General features: G+C 41.9%; 1 protein-coding gene across 7 annotated transcripts; it reads left to right on the plus strand.

Annotated features, from left to right (window-relative positions):
- Positions 1 to 84: 84 nt before the first annotated feature.
- Positions 85 to 24,563, plus strand: bcl2l13 (BCL2 like 13). 7 transcript variants are annotated; one of them, XM_034177041.1, is made up of 8 exons: positions 85 to 228; positions 1,167 to 1,365; positions 3,333 to 3,410; positions 5,312 to 5,468; positions 8,404 to 8,476; positions 9,520 to 9,648; positions 22,751 to 23,598; positions 23,908 to 24,563. In XM_034177041.1, exons 2-8 carry the CDS (start codon positions 1,230 to 1,232, stop codon positions 23,996 to 23,998), a joined length of 1,512 nt encoding a protein of 503 aa, XP_034032932.1. In that variant the 5' UTR covers positions 85 to 228; positions 1,167 to 1,229; the 3' UTR covers positions 23,999 to 24,563. The 7 variants fall into 7 exon arrangements, with proteins under 7 accessions (XP_034032932.1, XP_034032929.1, XP_034032928.1 ...); XM_034177038.1 differs by having other exon boundaries at positions 22,751 to 23,428; positions 23,603 to 24,563; XM_034177037.1 differs by having other exon boundaries at positions 22,751 to 23,426; positions 23,472 to 24,563.
- Positions 24,564 to 24,678: the final 115 nt, after the last annotated feature.

Genomic DNA, 24,678 nt, shown 5'->3' on the forward strand with positions numbered 1-24,678 from the left:
AGACACTTCCGTTTTTAGCCTTAAAAGTAAAAACAGCTCAACTCGCGAACAGGAAAAACCTATCGCGAGGTTTCCGTTGTAACAGCACCTTAACGTTTTATTTTGAAAGTCGCGAGCTACATTGGTTAGCCCTCACTAGCATTACAGTTCTCCACTGCAGTTACAGCTGCTGAGTGTGTCGCACATTTTTTGTCCTTATCTACTCCTGATTGTCCTTGGAGGAGTACGGTAAGCTTTGGATCTTAATAAAGTCAACTTTAGAAGTTTTTGTTCTTTGTTTTTATGTTCCGCATCTGAAATAACACTAACAAATCATGTTTAAGGTTATACTGACGTAGCTAGTTTCAATTAACGTGCACTCGTGTGAATTATTTGACTAAAACAGCCTTTATAAAGTCTGTTAATTGGCGTGGGACGTTAGTTAGACGCAGTTTGTCGTTTTGCGGAGCCGAAGTAAACGTGAGTTCCAGTAGTTTTCGTAACTGAATAATACTTACACATTCCCTTGCTGTTTGCTTGTTTGTTTGTTTATTTCAAACGTTCTCCACGGTGTCATTGAAAGTTTGGCACAAAACTCCATAAACGAGCGCCATGTTTTATTTTGATAGTTCAGGCTGGGAGTTTGTCTGTGTTTGGTAAACTTGACAGTCGTGTAACGTGAGTGTGCTTGGTTGAAGACCAGCAAAAAAATAAATAAATAAAAAATAAAAATAAAGGTGCAGAATCCCCAAGTCGATTTTTGACTGGTAGTTTAGTTTTTATTTTGGTGTCAAATTATTCCCAACGTGCACAACTCTTTCCCTTATGAATTACACCAGCGCAAGTTAGAAAATCAGTCAAATAGTCTGTCTGCCTTTTTGCAGTCCCCATAAACAAAAGAAGTAATTATGACAGTTCTTGTCCTGGGCTAAATGATAACATACCCCAAGCAGAAGATTAGGTGTTTTGCTGTTAATGATGCAGTGTGAGACACATCTGTGTTTTGCATATATCGGCTGTTTTACAGATGTGATCGTGACTTTTGTTGTGTCGTGTCTACTGCAGCCTCTGTCTGGTTTCCTGATTTTACTTCTGCACGTTTGCTAGAAGTGACTGTACTGCAGCAATCAAGAATGAAGCAGTTATTGATATTCCTCAACTTGCTGTCATCTTTTTGTCCCCTCCAGGTGAATCATCTGGTTTTGGGTGTAAGAACATATGTGCCCGAGACTCTGACTGAAGTCTGTTCAATGGCTGCTCCGAGCCCCACCTCTTCTGCCTCCTTGGCCGCTGCTGTGCCTGAGGGTTTCTATTATGAAACCAAGTACATTGTTCTCCGTTACCTAGGGATGCTGCACGCTGGTGCGTCACAAGGTACAGCTGCAGTTCACGGTTGGACAACTCTCATTTTTGAAGCGCAAGCAGTGGCGAGCATTCGTTTTTAGTCTTTGCTGTAGTCATCTTCATATGATGCCGTTTAATGTGAAACACTGAAATAGGATGCTCACATGACAAACATAACCTATCCAGGCAGGTCGGCAGGTTTCCATCTGTTTGTCATCTGAGTTACAAAGGCTGTCATGTACTTCAGATGTGTCCTGAGAGTACTGTGCCTGATTTAGTTAACAGGAGTGTTGTGAACTAGCTAGTCGTGCTTCTTTCTTTTTTTTAAAGCAACAATAGATGCCACATGACTAATTCATTAGAATTCCTTCAGTATGGTGTCCTGAGTAACGGAAGGCCGGCTTGTGCACAGCAACTTCAGGCGCAGCATGCCAGAGTTTCATCTTGTTCCTTGTGTGCATGGCATGGAAAAAATGGACCGAAAGACACAGGCAAAAAAAAAAAAAAACCTGGGAGAAGATTATTTTTGCCATATCATGGTCACCTGTGTATTCAAACGTTGGGAAATACATTTTGTTACACAGCAGAAGTACTGGTTGTTACAGGACAGAAGCTCATGAAAGCTGAGTGTTTATCCAGAAGCAAATTCATGATTTCAACTAAATGAGTACGCGGCAGAGTGCATTCCTCCCCTCGGCAATATGTATTATTGAATTTTTTTTCTATTAACTCCACTGCGTGAAGCATATTGTCATCATCTTCCTTCTGTCGTGTTGGTTTGTGACAAGACATTGTGATCATAATAAAAGTTTTATGGGTTATCGGATAGTCAATAGTCAAACTTTACATGGACGTTCTGCAGGTCAGCCTCTTGTTTCAGTTTGGCTTTGACTGTCCCATGACCTCTGTATCCCGGGTCTGGGGGTCTTATTTTCACAGTTTTTTTTGTAATTGAGGTTCATTTACTATTTAATGAGAGAGTCTTTTTTTTTAATATCAATCATTTTTGCTGAAAGTGAAAATGTTTCTGGTATCTAAATCAAGAGCTGCATCATATATCATATAGTTTATGCCCCACAGCTTTTATGAAAGCTGGTTCATAAATTCATGACTCATCCTGATCACAAACTAATCAACCCAACTTGTGGAGGAAGTTAGCACTTTCTTTAACATTGCAGGGCTTTTTAAATTTATTCATTTTTGTTTTTGTTCCATAAAAAAGTGCTCCAGATGTGGTGGTTGGCCATGGTGGAGGTATGCACTTAAATGAGTGCTGCTGTAGTTCATAAACACCACTTGCATTGAGTTTGGTCCTTAGCAGCCCTCAGCAAGTTGAGCTGATAACTTTGTGCATTGAAGTCACGGTCTTTCTTATTTCTGTCCCGTGAGAATGATTTTAGTTTGCGTTTGATTTCCTTATCCACAGACTCCGAACATATGCGTTTCAGACAAGTGTTTTATTTGCACACAAGGAAAGCAGAAGGAGGGAGCAGGAGAATCCCCTGTATTTCCTGTTCCTTTTATTGTTGTGTGTGTGCTGGGAATGGGTGGTGAATGACAGGTGAGCAGCCGATCCCCGCTTTCCGCTTCACCCGGTCCGAGTTTTGACAGGCTGTCATGTGCGATCACTGTAGGATTACTCGCACGCCAACGCGCCAAAGCAGAATATTGCCTGACTGAATGCTGAAACAGCATTAAACTCAGGAATGCCCAACACTGATCCTCAGGGTGTTCATGTGTGAGCTGCAGGGACAGAGTGTTTTTATAGCACTTTTACACCCATGTCGGCTTTGAACATTTTGTTCCTCGCTGTGTTCATGCCTGGAGCAATGTGAAAAATCAATTCTGTAAATAGACTGTGCTTCAGTATTCAATCAGAACAGCCGATTGCATATCTGATTGATTTAATAGTAAAGTGAAACTGAGTTCCATATAAATTTGAATTGTTTACACAACAGCTGTTTGTCTGTGACAGAGAAAGGTCATGTTTTTGCTGTGATCTCTTTCAGAAGATACAGAGACTGAGCGGGATGAGACCAGATTGATAGAGGAAGCACTCAGACAACTTGAAGATGAGATTTCTACCTGTAAGTGGGCACACATGCATATTTGTTCATAAACATACACAGAGCAAGCTTCCTTTAAAATGGTAACAAGCCCATAGTTGTCACTGATTAACAGCACCTTCCACACAGTTCAGTGATTTTTACATTTTGACCCCAACATCGATAGGCTTCTTGGGATCACTGGGATCCATATACCAAGTTTGGTGACAGTCGGGCTGAAGCAGTCTCACTCACAACTGACTGGCTAACAAAAGCCAATATCTTTGTTAAGGCATAAGATATTTGGATCTTGAATCAAGATTCCTCCTTTGTGTACTCTTGCAAGCTTTTTTCCCAACATTAAATATTGGTTTTTAAATTTGAGCAACTGCACAGTCATGTCCAAACAAACGTGAAAGGAGAATTGTCGGGCTCATTGGGGGAATGTCATACTGGCACCTCAGTGTGCATCCACTATTTCAAAACTGCAGTCGTTGCAGCACAAAACGATTGACCAAATACCCCCAGACTGCATATACAGTACGTCCAGAAAGTATCCACAGCACTTCACATTTTATTATGTTACAGCCTTATTCCAAAATGGATGAAATTATTAATTTTTTTCCTCAAAATCCTACACACGGACTATGTGATTTTTTTTTTTTTTTAAAGAGTTTTGTAAATTTATTATGAAATTCAGCGGGCCAGGGTTTCATAAATAAAGCTGAATGACAAATGTGCATTAAGTTGATGAGGAAATGTGTCATGAACTTTTTCCCCTTCATTTGATTATGTGCAGTATATGTTCACTGAGGATAAAATGAAGTGTTCCAGAAACACATTAACAACAACACTGTAGCTCTTTACAAACACATTATACTCTTGATGTGTAGTAGTAATGTTCCAAGGTAGCTGTAATGTTCCAAGTTATCAGTTGAAAAGTCTTCATAACCCAGGACCAGAGAGAGGCTTGGTTAGGCCAGGTATCTTTTGTGTGCTCTTCAAATAAACTTCTGCATCCATGTAGACTTTGACCACACAGCATTGTGTTTGTGGTAACTACATTTTAAGGCTTGAACATGCATACCGTGCATCCAGGAAGTATTCACAGCACTTCACCTTTTTTCACATTTGGTTATGTTATAGTCTTATTCCAAACTGGATTGAATAAATTTGCATCAAGATATTTAAAAACTAATATTAATTTAATTTCTGGATGCACTGTAATTGCATCCTAACAACACCGCAGCATCCGTATGACGTCACTGCCAACCTGGTATTGTGAGTGCTGCACAGATATGAAAGGCGTCACAATGCTGGTTTGAGAAACTAGGCCTTTTTTTTGTTATTATTTATTTAAGGTGAAAACTGCAACAATGATTCTTTAAAAAAAAAATTTGCAAAGAAAAATTCATCCAAATATATGCATAAGATCACTTCAGAGAGTTTCTTTGGAGGTTTTGTTCAGTACAATTTATTATTATTATTATTATGAAGCAAGTCATCAGTAATTAGAAAAGTAAAATATGTTATTGGACTGTTTGTGCTCGTGTCCTGTGCTTCTGCGACACCTTTGTGAATATGCACCATAATAACTTCTAAAATTTAATTGCAGTGATTCCCTGATATGAATTATTTTTGGTGAGCAGCACCCTGCACACTGTGATGGAATACAAACTCCTTAGTGAGATGAGGGAGCAGTTTGAGGTTAGCATGGAGAGGTGATATGCTCTGGAGAGGCAGGGAGTGAAAATCAGTCAGAGCAAGATGAAGTTTATGTGCATAAATAAGAGGGAGGGTTTAATAGTGTGTACAATATGTCATTGCATTGCTTCTGCCTGTCTGCTGTGCTTCTGTGACCTTTGTGAATATGCACCACAGTAATTTCTAAAATCGTACTGCAGTGATTCCCTGACATGTTAGTGTGTATGTTTGTGTTCCAGCCTCGACCAGCACAAACTTTGACCGGAAAATGTCACCGGTATTCAGTCCAGTCAACCCGGACAGCTCCATTGAAGACTGCCTTGCTGCGCTGGGAGATCAGGTGGTCAGAGAGCTGGACACACACCTGGCTACAGCGGTGCAAATGCTCCTCACAGGGTCAGTTCTGTACTCAGTGACAAAAACATCTTTCAAAATAAACTGTCCTTCTCATGTTTAGTAATACTGGTGTATGGGTGTACAGTGCTTCTGGAAAGTGTTCAGTGCTTCACTTTATCCACATTTTATGTTACAGCCTTATTCCAAAGTCAAGCAAATTCATTTTTTGTCCTCAAATTCTACTCACAACACCCCATAATGACATGAAAAGTGTTTTTTGTGTGTGTTTGTTTGTTTGTTTTTTCAAATTTGCAAAAAATAATAATAAAAAACCTAAGACATCACGCGTACATAAGTATTCACACCCTTTGCTCAATACTTTGTTGATGCACCTTTGGCAGCAATTACAGCCTCAAGTCTTCGTGAATATGATGCCACAAGCTTGGTGCACGTATCTTTGGGCAGTTTTGTCCAATCCTTGTTGCAGCACCTCTCAAGCTCCATGAGGTTGCAGGGTTCTCCCCAGAAATTTTTAATATAGCGAAACTTTTAATTTTATAGAGATAATTGCCAATAGCTGTTGGCAAATATCATCCGAGGAGCGGCGCGCATTGCCGGGGGAGTAGGTCTTCTTCCTCTGGAGGAAGCTCTACCATGTTGACCGTTTCAAGTACAAATGAAGGCCATTTCCTGCAACTTCAACCTTCAGGCTTCTCTAAATATATAACTTAAGAGACATAAGAAAATCTCCAACACCAAGTTCTTATGATAGAATGTTATTTATTGCACAATACACTCTAAGTATACTAAATAGCTCTGGAATTAATTTAATTAGACCATGATATTTATACCTTTTACATACATGTTTCCAAAATATTTGACAGTCAGGTATTTAAGCTCACAATAACACCCAAATCATGAGCTCACAACAATATTTACTGAAACTAAAACCATTACATGTACATTAAAGTCATAGATTTGATTAACGGATGCTGGATGGCACTTTCTTGTGTCATCCATGTATTGATAACTATATCATGATGTTACATTGAACTTACTAAATAAAAATCAATTGGACATGATATCATTGTTGCATGATTGTCATGTCAACAGCGGTGCTGTTTCCAGGTTAGTGAATGTGTCTGTTTCACACATGCTTTTGCATGGTTAGGGATTTAGCAAATTTAAACAGAAATGGAGAGTTTTCAGTTGTAAAATGAGCTATCAGGATAATTTTGTTGATGAGTTTGCAAACGGTGTGTCATCATGATCACATTACTGTTGTTTTCTTGTAGTAAGGGAGTTTGCATTAGTGATTTTTTTGTGGCAACCGGGCATCCAACATGCTCCAGCGAGCGTCTCTCTCTCTCTCTCTCTCATATCAGTCGGACCCACAAAAAGGCAGGTAATGAGAAACGAATAAAAACTGTCCAGTGTGAAGTGGATGATTCTTTCTTGCCTGCAGTAGTAGACAAGAATTCCGGTTAACAACTTTAATCAGCAGAAAAGTGAGTCACGACTGATATCTTTAAATGGCTTTGAAGAAGGCTGATGAATAAATTGTCAAATCAGAAAAACATCGCGAGATGAGCCACAGTATAACAGTGCTGCGCCATTATTCTATTGTCTGGACAGAACCCTGGGTTGGATAGGGAGCGTCGGTGCACAGCCATTTTCAGATCTCTCCAGAGATGTTCAATTGGATTCAGGTCTGGGCTCTATCTGGGCCACTCAAGGACATTCACAGAGTTGCCCTGAAGTTTGATATCTTGGCTGTGTGCTTAGAGTCCTTGTCCTGCTGAAAGAAGAACCGTGGCCCCAGTCTGAGGTCAAGAGCGCTCTGGAGCAGGTTTTCATCCAGGATGTCTCTGTACATTGCTACATTCATCTTTCCCTCAATTGTGACTACTCTCCCAGGTGTGCCCTGGGCTGGCCACAATAAAAGGCCACTCTAAAATGTTCAGTTTTATCACACAGCACAATGCCACAGATGTCGCAAGTTTTGAGGGAGCTTGCAATTGGCATGCTGACTGCAGGACTGTCCACTAGAGCTGTTGCTCGTGAATTGAATGTTCATTTCTCTACCATAAGGCGTTTCAGAAAATTTGGCTGCACATCCAACTGGCCACACACAGGCACACCTGTGCAATAATCATGCTGTCTAATCAGCACAACTGTGAGGTGGGATGAATTTTCTTGGCAAAGGAGAAGTGCTCACCAACACAGATTTATATTTGAGAGAAATAGGTCTTTTGTGTATGTAGAAAATGGTTTAGATCTTTGAGTTCAGCTCATGAAAAACTGGAGTAAAAACAAAAGTGTTACATTAATATTTTTGTTCAGTGTGAATAGGCAAAACAAAGTTACTTTTGGATTGAACTGCCACATCAAAGATTGAATTTTAATGAGTTTATTCTCATTATTTGTCCTGTTAATTGAGTTAAAAGGTGATGGTGTATACTCTTATTTGAATGACTATCTTGGAAGGCATGGACACATTTTTCTTAAAGTATAATGAGACTGACTAGTAAAACCTTGTTATGAGTTAGAGCAGGGGTGGGCAGCGAGGGCCGAGACACTGCAGGTTTTCCTTGCAACCAATCACCTCAGCAGGTGGATTGCTGATGAGCTTCTCCCCTGAACATAAACACCTGATCGTCAATGAAATCACCTGCTGAGACAAGTGATCATTAATGAAATCACCTGCTGAGGTGATTGGTTGTAAGGAAAATCTGCAGTGTCTCTGCTCTTCATGGCACATGATTGCCCACCCCTGAGAGTGTTGGCCATTCCTGCTTTATTTTAACTTTTTTAAAATGTATTTATTTCAGCTAACTATTAAAAACCAAGGCATTTAAATCATACTAGCATTGTAATAATGATGTAAGCAGCTCAAGGTACAGTACATTGACAATAAAGGCTCTATTTTATTTTATTCTATTCAGTAGATCTGGTCTTTCTTCACAGTGATGATCTGTGTATGCGTGTGTTTCAGACCTCTGGACTACCAGAGATTCAGAGAGATGACATTGGATCTGTCCACACACTCGCAGGAAGGCTGGAACAAGGTGAATCAACCTCTACTTTTTCTTGTCCTCGAAATGTGAAGTCCAGTTTTTTGTCCTAATGGTGCAGTTTTATTTGTGGTTAAATCTTTGTGCTCCCTTGCAGATACATGAATAGTATATTCTTAGGCCACACACACCTATCCACTCCAGATGGGGTGGAACCTGTGCTGCAAATCTTTTATGGGTTGTTTAATTTGACCGCTGTGGTTCCTGTGTACGTGCATAGTAGGATCCAGCCCAGTCTCAGGTTTTTTTTGTTTTTTTTTTCATCCTCCCGTCATGAAATGAGTCAAATTTTCGTGATGGGGTTTTTGTTTAACTCACTAGCCCTACTCCTACCTCCAACCCTAACCATAACCAAGGATGGGTAGGATTACTTTGAAATGTAATCCAAAAGTAATCAGATTACAAGTAATCCAAATGTATGTACATACATACATGTAATCCATATGTATTCTTTCAAAGTAATCCTACCCAACCTTGACCATAACCTAATCATACTCCTTCCCCCACTCTAACCCTAACCATAACCACCCCTGACTCTCCCGCTTCACTTTTAATTTCGTGCAGCCATCACAGAATGAATTAGAATGAATTTGTGCTGCTGTGACGAAAATGAGGAGTTTTTCATCACAATATCACAAACCAATAGATTAATGTATTGTGCTGCTGAATCACGACTTGCCGTGAGACTGGGTTGCAGGATGGTATTGCTATTTATATGGCGCAGTGCTCAAAATAGCTGGAGTGTGTGTCCACATTATTCATTTGCAAAAGCTTTCTGGTACCAGGTGATATGCACACACCTATTCTGTGTGTGAACGCACTGCAGTTTTAGGCCAACACATCCACATTAGAGTAACATGAAAACGATAACTGTATCTGATGGAAAATCTAAATGCTGGTAGCGCTGCGCTTTTGCAAGATAGGGCCCCCTGAGTCTTTAATGTCTCGCTCATTTTTGTCATCCAGATTGGAGTTCTCTCCTTTTTGCCTTTACCTAAATAATGACCCTTTCTTGTCTGTCCTTCTCTCTTTTCCAGGTTCTGGTGCCGCTGGTGCTGCTCCACGCTTTGCAAACCGAGGGCCAGTCTGTGTCATCTCTGTGGCCTCTTGGGGTGAAGTTTTTAGAGGAGGCTGAGAGCAGTTTCATCATTCCCCAAGGGGGATGGGTAAGTTACATAAGCACAGACACACAGAAAGTATCCATAGTTGAACCCTCTCCTGTGATTAGCAGGACATGCATCAAATTAAGGGACTGAGTGAGCGAAGTTAGTGGGGCTGCAAAATTTTCGTCAATAAATCCACAGAAAATGCTGCATATTTCAGAATTGTTGGGTTGTGGTCAACACAGGAGATGAAGACTATGAGCTTTCTCTTTTGGGTCATGTTGGCATCTTTTTAACAAACACAGACTCGGAGGCCTACACCGACTGTATGGTGATTTAAATACTTGCATGTAGTGGTGAGCCTGTGGCACTATCATGGAATTATGTATGTTAAAAGATGCCAACATGCATCAAACTAATAGGTTCACTGAACCTCACTTGTATTGTACTTGAACCTCACAAAATTTCAGAACTGAATCTGTTGCAGTTTTTATGGAGTTGCTTACGGAGATGTCACGGACCCGCTGAGTGACTTTAACTTTAAAAACTACAAAAACAGGCACACAGTTAAAAAGGTAACCCACATGACCCGTATAACCACAGCAAATACGAGGGCTGTCAATAAAGTAACGGTCCTTTTTATTTTTTTCAAAAACTATATGGATTTCATTCATATGTTTTTACGTCAGACATGCTTGAACCCTCGTGCGCATGCGTGAGTTTTTCCACGCCTGTCGGTGACGTCATTCGCCTGTGAGCACTCCTTGTGGGAGGAGTCGTCCAGCCCCTCGTCGGAATTCCTTTGTCTGAGAAGTTGCTGAGAGACTGGCGCGTTGTTTGATCAAAATTTTTTCTAAACCTGTGAGACACATCGAAGTGGACATGGTTCGAAAAATTAAGCTGGTTTTCAGTGAAAATTTTAACAGCTGATGAGAGATTTTGATGTGATTCTGTCGCTTTAAGGACTTTTCACAGTGCGAGACGTCGCGCAGCGCTCTCAGGCGGCGTCATCAGCCTGTTCAAGCTGAAAACCTCCACATTTCAGGCTCTATTGATCCAGGACGTCGTGAGAGAACAGAGAAGTTTCAGAAGAAGTCGGTTTCAGCATTTTATCCGGATATTCCACTGTTAAAGGAGATTTTTTTAATGAAAGACGTGCGGACGGATCCGCGCGTCGGGACGCAGCCGACGCGGTGCGGCGGCACAGGAAAAACACCTCTGTGTTGATAACCATTTGTAAAATCCAGGCGGCTTTTGATGGCTTTCAGTGGAGTGAGTATATGAGAAATTGTTTAACAGGCAGGACATGTTCCAACTTGTCCTTAAGGCTTTCAACAGAGGTGTTTTTCCTGTGGCGGAGCGTCGCGGCGGCTGCGTCCCGACGCGCGGACCCGTCCGCACGTCTTTCATTAAAAAAATCTCCTTTAACAGTGGAATATCCGGATAAAATGCTGAAACCGACTTCTTCTGAAACTTCTCTGTTCTCTCACGACGTCCTGGATCAATAGAGCCTGAAATGTGGAGGTTTTCAGCTTGAACAGGCTGATGACGCTGCCTGAGAGCGCTGCACGACGTCTCGCACCGTGAAAAGTCCTTAAAGCGACAGAATCACCTCAAAATCTCTCATCAGCTGTTAAAATTTTCACTGAAAACCAGCTTAATTTTTCGAACCGTGTCCACTTCGATGTGTCTCACAGGTTTAGAAAAAATTTTGATCAAACAACGCGCCAGTCTCTCAGCAACTTCTCAGACAAAGGAATTCCGACGAGGGGCTGGACGACTCCTCCCACAAGGAGTGCTCACAGGCGAATGACGTCACCGACAGGCGTGGAAAAACTCACGCATGCGCACGAGGGTTCAAGCATGTCTGACGTAAAAACATATGAATGAAATCCATATAGTTTTTGAAAAAAATAAAAAGGACCGTAACTTTATTGACAGCCCTCGTACTTTCTGCTCCATTATTGAGTTAAGGATTATTGTAGCATGCATGTTACAGGCCGTTATGTAGTGCAAACAGGAAAATCTCCAGCATGTTCAAACTTGTATAGAATACAACACTGGCCAGCTGAGGGCATGAGCGAGCTAGTTGTGCATACTTTACCAGAAAATCATGAGATCAAAATGTCCCATTCTGCTGTGATATTACTGCGTCCTTTATAACTTATCATTGCAGTATTTTTATACAAATGCATGTCTAATCCTGTAAGCATGAACGCTTCTGTCCAAATCATAATGTCAGTGCATCTTTCACTTTCACAGTGACCCAGTGAGTGCACATTGTCATGCTTGAGTCTGAATTTGTTTAAATATGTTGGAATTCTGAGAATTTTTTTTTTCATATTATATCAAGAGGATTCATTTATTTTTAAGATTTCTTGGTGTAAACACTCATTTCTGTTGTATCTCTGCTATAGTTCAGAATTCTCAGGCTGCAAAAAACATGTTGCTGATATATGTGCAGGTAAAAATGCACTGATGTACCGTAACTCAGTTCTGATCCAAACGAGGGAATAATAATAGTTTGCCCTTTAGAAAAATGCAGTTTGCTTTTGATGGATCGGAGCTGACTGTGTAAATTTTCATGACTTAAACATACGTAGAAGCTTTATCTCTGAACAGTCCTTCCTGATGCCGAACCGCCAAACGCACAAGTGTTATCTTTGGAAACCATATTTCAGCATCTCCTTGATTTTTCTTGGGTTGGCAGTAAGACACTCTGTAATCACAAAACTCTTCAGTCAGTCTGACTTCACTCATGCCAGTAAAAGAAAGAAACATCAAAGCATAACTGACATTTTGAAGTGGAATAATATGAGAGACTCACAGTTCGTTTGGAGCAGCATTTTCATTTTAGAATCACAGTTTTTGTTTGAGGCTTTGGTGCGTCACGGCTGCTGTGTGAATGAGGTCATGACATCATCATGTGACCACAGCTCATGAAACGCCACTCCTTCAGTTTCACGATGTTTTATCCCTGTCTTGTGTATGATTTAACGTGATGGAGTGTGCTGTGGCCGAGTGGGGTCATGTTCTTGCTCTGCGTTATGTCACGTGGGTGATGAGCGGGCGAGAGGCAGCCGGGGTGGGATCAGTCCTGTGGCAATGAAGACAAAACAGAGGGCGACAGAGCCCACATGAAGAGGTTATTAAAAAGAGGGAGGGCAGAGGGATGAGGGAGACTGTGACAGCAAAGTGAAATCGTTTGTTTGACAGCCGTCTGCACTCTCAAGCTTTTTTTTTTTTTTCCGGCTGGATTTCTGCATCTCCTATGCCAATCTGTGGTCAGCCAATTTAGGTGCACTGAAGTGGTTTCAAGACTTCAGGTATGTGGGTTTAGCTGCTGATGCTGGTTTAACATGTGCGTGTGTGTGTGTGTGAGAAACCAATGAGGTTGTTTCACTCTTGCAGTGGTTTCAAATCCTTTCATTATGTGGTTGATCTCAGTGTTTGAAGTTGCAAAGTACTGACAAAATGCTCCTTAATAAATATATATATATATATATATATAAATTTAAGTCTTTAGTCACTTATTTTCCGCAATATGCATCGTTTGCATTTCACTTGTTTTTTTTGTTTTTGTTTTTTGAAGAGTGCTTGTTGGTCCTAGTCTGCCTTCTTGTTAGACTCTCATAATCGCTTTGTTCGTTCCATCAGAACACATGATCATCACGACCGGAATGCGATATGCACTTGGTTTAGCAAGAACAAAACCATCAGCCCGTCACACAGCACAGCGCCCAGGGAGGGCACGCAGGACAGGAGTTGGAGTAAACTTAGCACAACTCACCGAGTTATGCCAAGCGGTGTGCGTGAAAATTGGATGTTGAATTGGGCTGATCTTACAGCAACCCTACCTGAGTTGAGTAAGCAGCAATCCACATTAGTTGGGGGTTTGACCACGTTCTTTGAAACTAGAACAGTTTTGAAACTGGTACAGGTTTGACTAGTATTTCCCCATTTCTGCCAATCTACGATTGTGTAGTTTGCTCACTTATTTGACCAGCAGGCACGTAAAGGCAAACTTTGCTCCCACTGAAGTCTGAATACAAGTATACCCCGACCTGAGCAGTGCTGGCTTCGAATTTTAGTTTTACTTGCAGGAAACTGTGAGATACAGATTATCAAGTTAAAACTTGCTGTAGATAATCCAACGATGATGTGATGAGCGTCAAGTCAGGTTCTCCATCCATGTCCACCTGGTGTTTCCTTGATCTTGATTGGCTGAGCACACCTGGTTTGGTCAACTGGAAGTGGGTGGAGCAGGGAATAGTGGAAACCATGCATGGCAGGTGATCTCTAGGAGCAGGCTTGGTGACACCTGATGGTGAGTGAAAACATTTTTTGTGAGGTGGTATTTGTTTGTTTGTTTATTTTTGGCGTGTGTCTCAGAAATATGTTAAGCCATGTTCCTGTTGGGCCATGCTCCATTTTCCTTGATTGGGAATAACTATGCGCTCAGCATAAATCATGTGTTCCAATTTCCACATAATACAAGCTGGAAAATAGTCTGAGATTTTTGTAGTACAGAAATATGTGGACCACCAAAGATGTTCCAGTTGTGTTTTCATTTACTGCTCAGTTTGTAGCACCGTGTGGTGTCGCCAGGTATTGTTACATACATCTTCCGGGTTAGTCGGCATTAGCAGCAGTAGGTGATTAACAACACATTATGTGGTATTTCACACATAAAAATACTGTAGCAGCATGTCCAGAGACAGCTGGAGGGCAGTACTATGTACACTATTTATTTAATTGTGACAGAAAAGACAAAGTGCAGGGAAAAAAATGACACCTTTCACTACTGTTGGTGCTCAGAGCAGGCATCCTGGCTAGTGAACGTGGGATGTGTAGGGTTCGAATGAGTTGACGAGTTGGAAATGCCAGTTTGGGGGGCTGTAACTGGTACGAGATGAGGAATTCAACAATTGTGGGAGAATAGTGGCTTTGAGGGGCTCTTAGAGGCAGAATATTCGGTTAAAGACGCTCATCTTTGAGTGTGGCACTAATTTCAAGAAGTTCAAAATTTTGCAACAACAGCGTGGGGCAGTTTGTGTACGAGTTACTACAAGGACAAACAAGCATTTTAGAGGCATGTGCGTGGTGAGGACGAGGCTGCTAAAAGCCCATTATCCGAGCGCCTGGCAGCTACGAGGATCGAAGAGGCTATTTTGGTTCAGCCCTTTTGCGCACAATTCTACCTGCTTTGTGCGCCGGACGCTGTATATAAAATAATTATTTTGTAGCGGATTAATCATTTTCTGTCAGAGCTTGGATGCCAAAAACACCTCTAATCACTTCTGGAATCAGGACCATTTCATCTGGCCTCTTTTTGTCCCCTCTGTCTCATGCTGTATGAAGCAGAGAACTTATTTTGGAACAGCTTAAAAGGTAATTATTTTTTATTGTAATAGCTTGGTAAAACAGTTGCATATTCATTCCTTCTTTATAAGCTGCTGTAAAAGTATGTTTATGATAGCTTTAACATCTTGTTAATTGATAAGATGAGGTGCGCACTGACGCAATGACACGCACAAGAAGAACACTTGCGCAAAACGCCAGCTTGCAAAAGCGTGATTTTTGCAGTTAATAATGGATGAACACAAAGTTAAAAGTTGGATCACGGTGTCAAATGTGTGTTTAAAGCCAGCGAGAGAGCGCAGAGGCAACTGTCCAGGAACCCGTGGTTCGGTTCTAGCTGGTCTGGTGCATTTAATGACTCTGGAACACTGGTGAACTGCAGCCTGCTGCACGGCGCACACTGACCAGACTGTACTGGAGCATCTATTTTTGGACTGCATTTAAAAAATGTGACATCTTGAATGGATGCTGTTAATTGAGAACCCACACCTTTAAAGGGACCAAGTGTGTGAGGGCTGGAGGTTTTGACCAAACCCATGGCTAAACATGCACCAGCGTCATGTTACATGGCGCTACATGGATCATGTGCAGCGAAACGAGCCAATTGAAGCTGGACGGGACTCAAATGACAGGTCAGTCGTGGCTCACAAAAGGCTGATACCTGGCACATGTGAGGTACAGAGAGGCACATAGAGGCTTCTTCATAGTGGCTGCGTAATAGATTAAAACGTGACACACCCATGCGTGGCTCATTATTCATGGCTTATTATTCAGTGGGACCGAGGCTTAGCTCCTTAAGAGATGTCATGGGTTCCTTGGTTGCTTCAAAGTCGATTTCAGTTTATTTATTCATACAGTGCTAAATCTTAATGTGAAGTACTCTGAGAGTGATGGGTAGATGTTCACTCCTGCACTGCAGGAATGTGTTTTGTTTTCTTGATGGTGTTTTTCTTGAGGCGAAGGTGGAGCTCTATGTAACACACCTGGTAACAGAACAGCTTTAAATCCTCAGCTTCCGCAGTGCCGAAGAACAACACAGAATATTCAAGTCAAACTTTCAAAGCCTCAGACCGGATTGTATTCTCAGGTGTGTTTTATTTCTTTAATAATGTATGGCTTTAGTTCATTTCTTGTTATTTTCTACTACTTGTAAATCCTATTGTGTTAAATTGAACAATTCTTAAAATTTTGGACTGCACTTGCTTCAGAATGATTATTTTCATGATTATCCTTGAAATTGGCAAACCAAGTTTTTGTATTATACACTGTCTCTAAAATTCACTGCTCTACAGAGTTGAAAAATGTCAGATTTTAAATTGGCTTTTTTTTTTATCTCAGAAAGGAAATCTGTGGGAAGTTATGTTTGTTTGCATGCAGGATTACTGGTTTTACTTTTTTTTTTTTTTTGTTGAGAAATTAGTCATTAAGCTGTGGTGTTGATCTGGATTGTGTATGATTTTAAAAGCAAACGTTTTTGTAATGTGGAGGTTTTGTTTGTTTGTTTTTTGCATTTCAGTTAGTTTCTAAAAATATAACAATGCTAAAATACCCTTGGCCACATGAGCATTGTCTTCTGTACTGTTTAATTTGAAGTTGTTTAATTGGTATCCCAGTGCAAAGTGTGTGTGCGTGTATATATATATATATATATATATATATATATATGCCTCGCAAATGTGAAGAAATCATGAAAAACTGGTTATACAACTAAATACTAGTTTAGTGATTCACAGGATTGCTAAAAAAAAAGCAGTTTGAACATAATAGTTTTGAGTTTGTAGCGTCAACAGCAGATGCTACTATTATTGTGAACACCCCCTTTTCTACTTTTTTTTTTTTTTTTACTAATAGCCCAATTTCATAGCTTTAAGAGTGTGCATATCATGAATGCTTGGTCATGTTGGATTTGTTAGAATCTACTGAATCTACTGCTACCTTGTTTCCCATGTAACAATAAGAAATATATTCAAAACCTGGATTGATCTTTTTAGTCACATAGCACTATTATTTTGAACACTACTATCTATCTATATATATATATATATATATATATATATATATATATATATATATATATATATATACACACACACACACACACTTGTTATGTACATTAATTATTAAGATTCTATTTGATTTGTACATGTTCAGTAAAGCCCCTCTATCAATCTGTCATGAACAAATTTACGTTTTAATGGCATCTCACATACATGAGCTTTTGACAAGAGTGGAAGTTGGTGTGCACGCTGACATCTGCGAAATATCTTGTAAATCACTCCAGAGGTGTTAACAGGTTACAAGAAACGTTTTCAATTTTAGAAGTGTTTATGTCTCCCTCGTGTAACCAGGATGTTGTACTAAATAAAGTACAATAGTATACACTAGCTTTTACATAATATATGAGAAAGAGGTTATATTTACACAAACGAAACAGAGTTTGTTGCTCAGTAGACCAACCTGTGATGTCATGACAATAATGTGCACAACAGGTCTTGTAAATCCCTCCAGAGGTGCTTTCACGTTCCGAAAACACTTTCAGTTTTTGAAGTGTTCATTTCTTGGTAGCCTTTACATAATATATCACAAAGAGGTTATATTTACACACAAACGAAGCTGAGTTTGCAGCTAGCTAGACCAGCGACTGACATCACAGTGCCGCTCTACTGTGATTGGCTGTCACCCCCTCAAAAAAAAAAACAAAAAAAAAACCAGAATGTGACTTTAAAACCTCTTAAAATGGGTCTAGGTTAGCCACCTTTGAACTTGTCCACGGTCTGTGTCCCAAGAATGTTTCCTGTGAATTTGATCACTCTGGCAGTCATAGGACAGGTCTTATGCAGAGCACAGACAGACAGATGGACAGGCGGTCTTCACAATACCCGATGGCCATATTTGATGGAACAGTTGTGAAACAGTTTTTCTGTCCCACATGCAAATCGGCTTATGAAGAAAGTAAATGTTGGGTAACGATGGTGGTTACATTTAATCCCCTTCCTGCCTCTCAGGATGCAGCTGCAGTGAGCGTCCTTGCAGAGAAAATGGCATTCGAAGTTCATTACTTCTCTGAATCAAGCTGTGTTTGCACAGGCTAGTCCTACTTTGTATGCGTTACTCGTTAAAATTGAAATATTTCACAGGTGCAGTTTGTGAGTAGAGTCATGGTGGTGATTTGTTTCACAGACTGGAGCTTTGGTTTGGGAGCCAGTTTCTGCTTGTCAGATTCTTTCACATGAACACGCCTGTGCCTGCTGTCTACTTGAATGTAGTCTGTCCAGCTCATGCCTATGTGACACGCACAGCAGCACAACTGGAGGCTTCTGCTCCTTAAATTTAACTTCCGCCCGACAAGGCACAGTTTGTTACTTTGTCACCTTATTTATTTTTGATGTTTGCCCTCAGATCTTCAGTTAACTCTGCCCTGCGCATGCAGATTTTACTGCAAAACCAAAGTGACCCTGTGTTTTCTGTTAAGTGTGTCACTCTACATCCTATTTTATGCTTGATGTTCACATGTGGAATAATTCTCGGGCCACAGTCTGCATGGCTATTAGTAAAAAACAAAAGTGGAAAAGGGAGTGTTCACAATAATAGTAGTGTGGCATTCAGTCAGTGAGTTCAATTTTGTGGAACTAACGGGTGTGAATCAGGTATCCACTATGTAAGGATGAAGCCAGCACCTGTTGAACATGCTTTTCTCTTTGAAAGCCTGAGGAAAATGGGACGTTCAAGATGTTGTTCAGAAGAACAGTGTAGTTTGATTAAAAAGAGAGGGGAAAACTTATACACAGGTGCAAAAAATTATAGGCTGTTCATCTACAATGATCTCCAATGCTTTAAAATGGACAAAAAAGAAAAAAAAGACGCGTGGAAGAAAATAGAAAACAACCATCAAAATGGATAGAAAAATAACCAGAATGGCAAAGGCTCACCCATTGATCAGCTCCAGGATGATCAAAGACAGTATGGAGTTACCTGTAAGTGCTGTGACAGAAGACGCCTGTGTGAAGCTAATTTATTTGCAAGAATCCCCCGCAAAGTCCCTCTGTTAAATAAAAGACGTGCAGAAGAGGTTACAATTTGCCAAAGAACACATCAACTGGCCTAAAGAGAAATGGAGGAATATTTTGTGGACTGATGAGAGTAAAATTGTTCTTTTTGGGTCCAAGGGCTGCAGACAGTTTGTGATATGACCCCCAAACTCTGAATTCAAGCCACAGTTCACAGTGAAGACAGTGAAGCATGGTGGTGCAAGCATCATGATATGGGCATGTTTCTCCTACTATAGTATTGGGCCTGTATATCGCATACCAGGTATCATGGATCAGTTTGGATATGATAAAATACTTGAAGAGGTCATGTTGCCTTATGCTGAAGAGGACATGCCCTTGAAATGGGTGTTTCAACAAGACAATGACCCCAAGCGCACTAGTAAACGAGCAAAGTCTTGGTTCCAAACCAACAAAATTAATGCCTCGCAGATGTGAAGAAATCATGAAAAACTGGTTATATAACTAAATACTACAATAGTTTAGTGATTCACAGGATTGCTAAAAAAGCAGTTTGAACATAATAGTTTTAAGTTTGTAGCATCAACAGCAGATGCTACTATTATTGTGACACCCCCTTTTCTACTTTTTTTATTAATAGCCCAATTTCATAACCTTAAGAGTGTGCATATCATGAATGCTTGGTCTTGTTGGATATGTGAGAATCTACTGAATCTACTGGTACCTTGTTTCCCATGTAACAATAAGAAATATACTCAAAACCTGAATTAATCTTTGTAGTCACATAGCACTACTATTATTCTGAACACTACTGTAGCTCATCACACACTCTCATATAACTGAATTTATTTTAATGTATTCTTTTGGCTTTCCTTTGGGTAACCCATCAGAAAAGTCTGATCCAGTGTTTGGAAACTGAAAGCCACTAAGTGGCAGGAAAGTACAGTGGTTTGCAAAAGTATTCAGCCCCTTGGTATTTCACACATTTGAATTTGTTTATGGCATTTCAAATACAAAAAATAAATCAGGCTTCTCAATATAAAAATTTTGAAAATGATCTTCCTTAGACTCAAACTGAAAGCAAATCTCTACAACTTGATATACAGCTTTCTGGGTTGTCTGGGTGTCTTGATAGTTTTCCTCACTGTTCTCCTTCAGCACAGTCACTCAGTTTTTGAGAACTGTCTACTCCACACAGATTTACCATAGAGTGCCATATTTGTATTTCTTCATAACTGATGTAAAAAAGTTCAAGACATATTCAGTGACTTGGAAATGTTCACGTATCCATCCCCTGACTTGTCTGAAGTAAACTGGCAGTTAAATTTATTATTTACAGGTGTTATACCAAAGGGACCCATTACTTATGCAACCCATCATCTTGGCTTTTATATTTTTAATTAATTTATATCATGTTGTAGAGATTTACTTTCAGTTTGCGTTTAAGGAAGATAATTTTAGAAATTTTTATACTGAGAAGCCTGGTTTACTTTTTGTATCTGAAATGCCATAAACAAATTAAAATGTGTGAAATACCAAGGGGCTGAATACTTTTGCAAGCCACTGTAAAGTTATTCATACTTTAGAAATCCAATGTTTTATCTCTTCTGAGAAGTTTAGAGAGCATCCATCTTAGAGAAATACATGTGATGAGTGTCTAAACAGACTGCATTTAGTGCTTTCATACATGAAGTGCTTCACAGCGCCGCCTCACATTCAGCCATACATGCACATGTCAGGGTGTTGCCATACATGCACATGTCAGGGTGTTACCATCATGCAGGGTGTGTATCTGCACACTGTGATCAACTTAAGGATTGGGGATGCTGCGCAAGGACCCTTGGAGAGTTTCTTGCCTGACGGGGATGTGAACCAAGGATCCTCTGGTCACAAGCCAACTGTTTTAACCACTTGACCATTGCAATACTGCACTTTGTTGTGTTAGCAGTCATTGTTGCATACAGTTTGAACAGTGATTCCGAACCCCCATCAAAATGTCCTCCAATAATAGCATATATGCTTAGATGTTGTTTCCCCAACTAGGTGGCAGTATGGAATCTTGTATCTGAGCAACAACATATTCATTTTCTATACCTGCTTACTACAATCAAAAGGTCACAGAGATGGGGTTGGGCTGGAGCCTGTCCAAACAGTTATTGGGGGGGGGGTGCTACACTCTATCACACCTATGGTTAGTTGAGTCACCAATTCACCTAAACTGCATGGCTTTGGACATGGGAGGAAGCCGGAGCACCTGGAGGGAATCCACACGAACACATGGGTAACATGCAAAGTCGACACCGAAAGGACCAGGCGGGAAGCAATCCCACAACCTTCTTGCAGTGAAGCAATAGTGCTAACCACCGTGGCGCCTAGGGCAACATACACTACCAGACAAAAGTTTGGACAGGCTTGAGTGCTGCAGCAGTGTGCCACGGCCTTCCACTGCAGTCTGCCACCTGCTGTTCCTGCCCTGCTTTTGATGCAACACTTCGTTCCTGCTCACTTATGGGGTCGCACACATCAAAGGAGATTAATTATAATAACAAGGGTGGGTTTGTTAGGTAGGGTAAGTGTGGCAGGTGGGGTCGGCCCGGGATGGCTGGGGCGCTGGGGTGGGTTGTCTATCCTGTTCTGCCGTGGTCTCGGGGCCCTACGCTGGGGCTTGTGGGGCCCAGGGTGCCGCGACCCGTTGGGGAGGTGGGTGTTGTGGTGGGGCGTGTTTGACACTAGGGAGGTGGACAGCTGCTGGGGGGATGGGGGCCATGGTCCCCGCTCTCGCTTGGGTGGTCTCCTGATCTTGGGCTTTGGTGTGGGATCCGGTGGGGGGTGGATAAGGGGTTGGGGTGAGGTCTTGGGGGAGTCTCGGGTGTTGGGGGAATCTCATGTGCTTCCCAGCTCAGGGGCATTGGTCCCGCCCCTTGTTTGAGAGCCAGATCTCACCCTTGTTGGCTCGGTGGTCCCTGCCCGGGCTTGAGGTTTGGTCATGCTGGCTCCTTGGCCCCTCGTCCGCGCCGCCGTTCACTCCTCCCTTGGGGAGCCGTTGCCCAGGTTGTGCAGTTCTGGAGCACCCTGTGTGCCTCCCCTTGTGTGTGGGGTTGCTTTCTATGCTTCCGTGAGGGGAGGTGCATTTTGGCTCTGCCTGGGCCGGTCCCCTGGCGGTTCGTTGGGCTGCCACGGTGGCATTGGTGGGTACCCTTCCTGGCCCCTGTGCCCTTCTACTGTCCTTTTTCTCCTTGTTTCTCCTGGGGCCCTACATCCTAGACCTCTCTCCTTTGGTTGCATGGAATCACCCATATCTCTCCTGGCATGCTGGAGTGGTCCACATCATACGGTAAGGTTCTGTACTTTTGTCTTGGCCCAAAGCACCAGCCACAGTAGTGATTGGATATTTAGCTGTGAGCTGGGTCTGTGTGTGTCTGGATGGTCAGGCCGTCATTTTGGGTGTTCTCAAGGGGATCGAGACTCTGGTGGGAGGGGGGAGGGGATGTTAGTGTGTGTGTGTATGTGTGTGTGTGTGTGGTGGGGGGGGGGCTTTATTTTTTTGTAACATTGCACTTAAAGAGCAACATCCTAACTAATTAAACTCATCATCTTCTCAGAATTCAGTATCATGTCATTTTCTTTGCTCATTTTGTGTTTCACTACGATAGACACGGACCAAGTTCCAGGACCCGATGTGGTTTGGTGGTGTCATGGATGCAGCAAAGCACAGCATGAGACTTTACTATACAGCATACTCACCCCTGTCTTTTTTTTTTTTTTTTTTTTTTTTTTTTTTTTTTTTTAAACCACAGGGTGCAATATTTGGACTTCAGGCAGCAGACAAGCAAAATGTGACCATTGCTGAGGACAATAACGACATTTACATCCTGTCGGGAGAGCAGCATCCTCACAGCGCCCCCTCCCCACAGTTCTCCCTGCCAGACGGCAGCAGCGAGCACAGCGCCTGGCAGACGAAAAGTTTACCCATTTCTCTGAGCACCCACGAGTCCTGGATGCAGGTGGGTGTGATGGACACAGAAGACGTCAAGAGCCTGGACAGTAATGAGGGCGTGGCTCTGGCTGAGGAGCGCAGTGAAAATAACTCCTCAAACTCAGACATTGTCCACGTTGAGCGCGAGGATGCCGAGGAAGGCGCTGAAGCTAGCGCAATAGAGGAAAGCATAATGAGCATTCTCGGCACAGAGAGCGAGCTGGCGGAGCTCAGGGTGGAATTCCCAGAACAGATTCCAGGTGTTCCGCTGTTACCTCAAGATAAAGCAGTAGTGCCAGTTGTCATGGAGGTACCAATGAGCTTGTCAGCAGAGCCGACCTTCACTACCTCTGATCCAGGGCTGCCTCCCCAAGACCCAGATACTGCTACTTCACATCTGTGTGAGACTGTGCCAGAACCCGCAGCACCTTTACCTGTTCCTGCAGTGGAATCGGACCCTGAGCCAAAGCTGTCCGCTGCTGCTGCCCCAGTGCCTGAAGTAGAACCGTCGTCTGTACTCACAGGAGACCTAGCGGGCAGTTTAACTGCACCAGTGGAGCCCAAAACCAAATTGGAACCAGAAGTGGAACAGCAGGTGGTCGCTGCCACAGTGTCCCCCCTGGTGGAGAAGGTACCACCACCGCTGAAACCACAGACTGTGACGGAACCAGAGACTTCACCAGCTGCACCGCCGGAACCACAGACTGCGATGGAACTGGAAACTTCACCACCACCGGATCCACAGCCTGTGACGGAACCGGAAACTTCATCAGCTGCCCCGCTGGATCCACAGGTTGTGGCAGAACAAGAAACTTCACCACCACCGGATCCACAGCCTGTGGCAGAACCAGAAACCTCACCAGCTGCACCTCCGAGACCACAGGCTGTGGAAGAACCAGAGGCCTCGCTAACAGAACCACTGGACTCAAAGTCTGCGGGAGAAACAGAAGCCCCACCAATTGCACCAAAGGCATCAGAAGAGGGGTCCTTTCCATATAGCAGAAATGCCATGCTGGTTAGCCTCGTGGCCTTCATGGCGTGTGGTTTGTTGCTCTACAAGAGGATGTAGTGTTTTTGTCTCCACACAAACCAGATATTTGGATAAACATGAACTTTGATATAGATGTTTAGACTCAACTCACAAATTGTTGGAATTTGTTTTTTTTGTTTGTTTTTTTTTATTTCATGCTTTTGAAGATTTAGAAAAAAAATTCTGAAATAACCCTTTCAGAAACTTCATCCGTGTGATCGCTACGGCTTCGTTCCACCAGGCGGAAGCGCAGAAAAGAGCAAATGACACTCCAATAGAGCTGCTATTCAGTCCTGTTGGATCTGCTGCTGCAGAATAAACATTCATCTGACACTGGAAACCTTTTCTTCTCCACCCTCTTCCATTTTCTCTGTATAGTCTGTGCAGGATGTACGTGCTGTATTTTCCCTGTGACTGATTCTGATACATTGTATGCAAATGAGGTGCATGAATGTCAGACCTGGAGTTTTATTCTCTGCAAATTGAAACATTTTAGAGATGCAAATATCTTTGTTCCTATTTTGCACATGGAGTTTGTTAAACATGCAGTATGTTTTAGTGGCTTTTCTTTTTTTTGCATTGACATCAAAGATGTGTTCCTGAAGATGTTTTCAGTCTGACTCTCAAATCTGTTTTTGCCCATAAGGCACATGAATAAAGGGTGAAAAAAAAATCTTTTTTTTCCTCTTTCCGTTACAAAAGCTGACATTAAAAGAAAT

The sequence above is a fragment of the Thalassophryne amazonica genome, chromosome 8 (assembly GCF_902500255.1).
Source record: "Thalassophryne amazonica chromosome 8, fThaAma1.1, whole genome shotgun sequence".
Lineage (NCBI taxonomy): Eukaryota > Metazoa > Chordata > Actinopteri > Batrachoidiformes > Batrachoididae > Thalassophryne > Thalassophryne amazonica.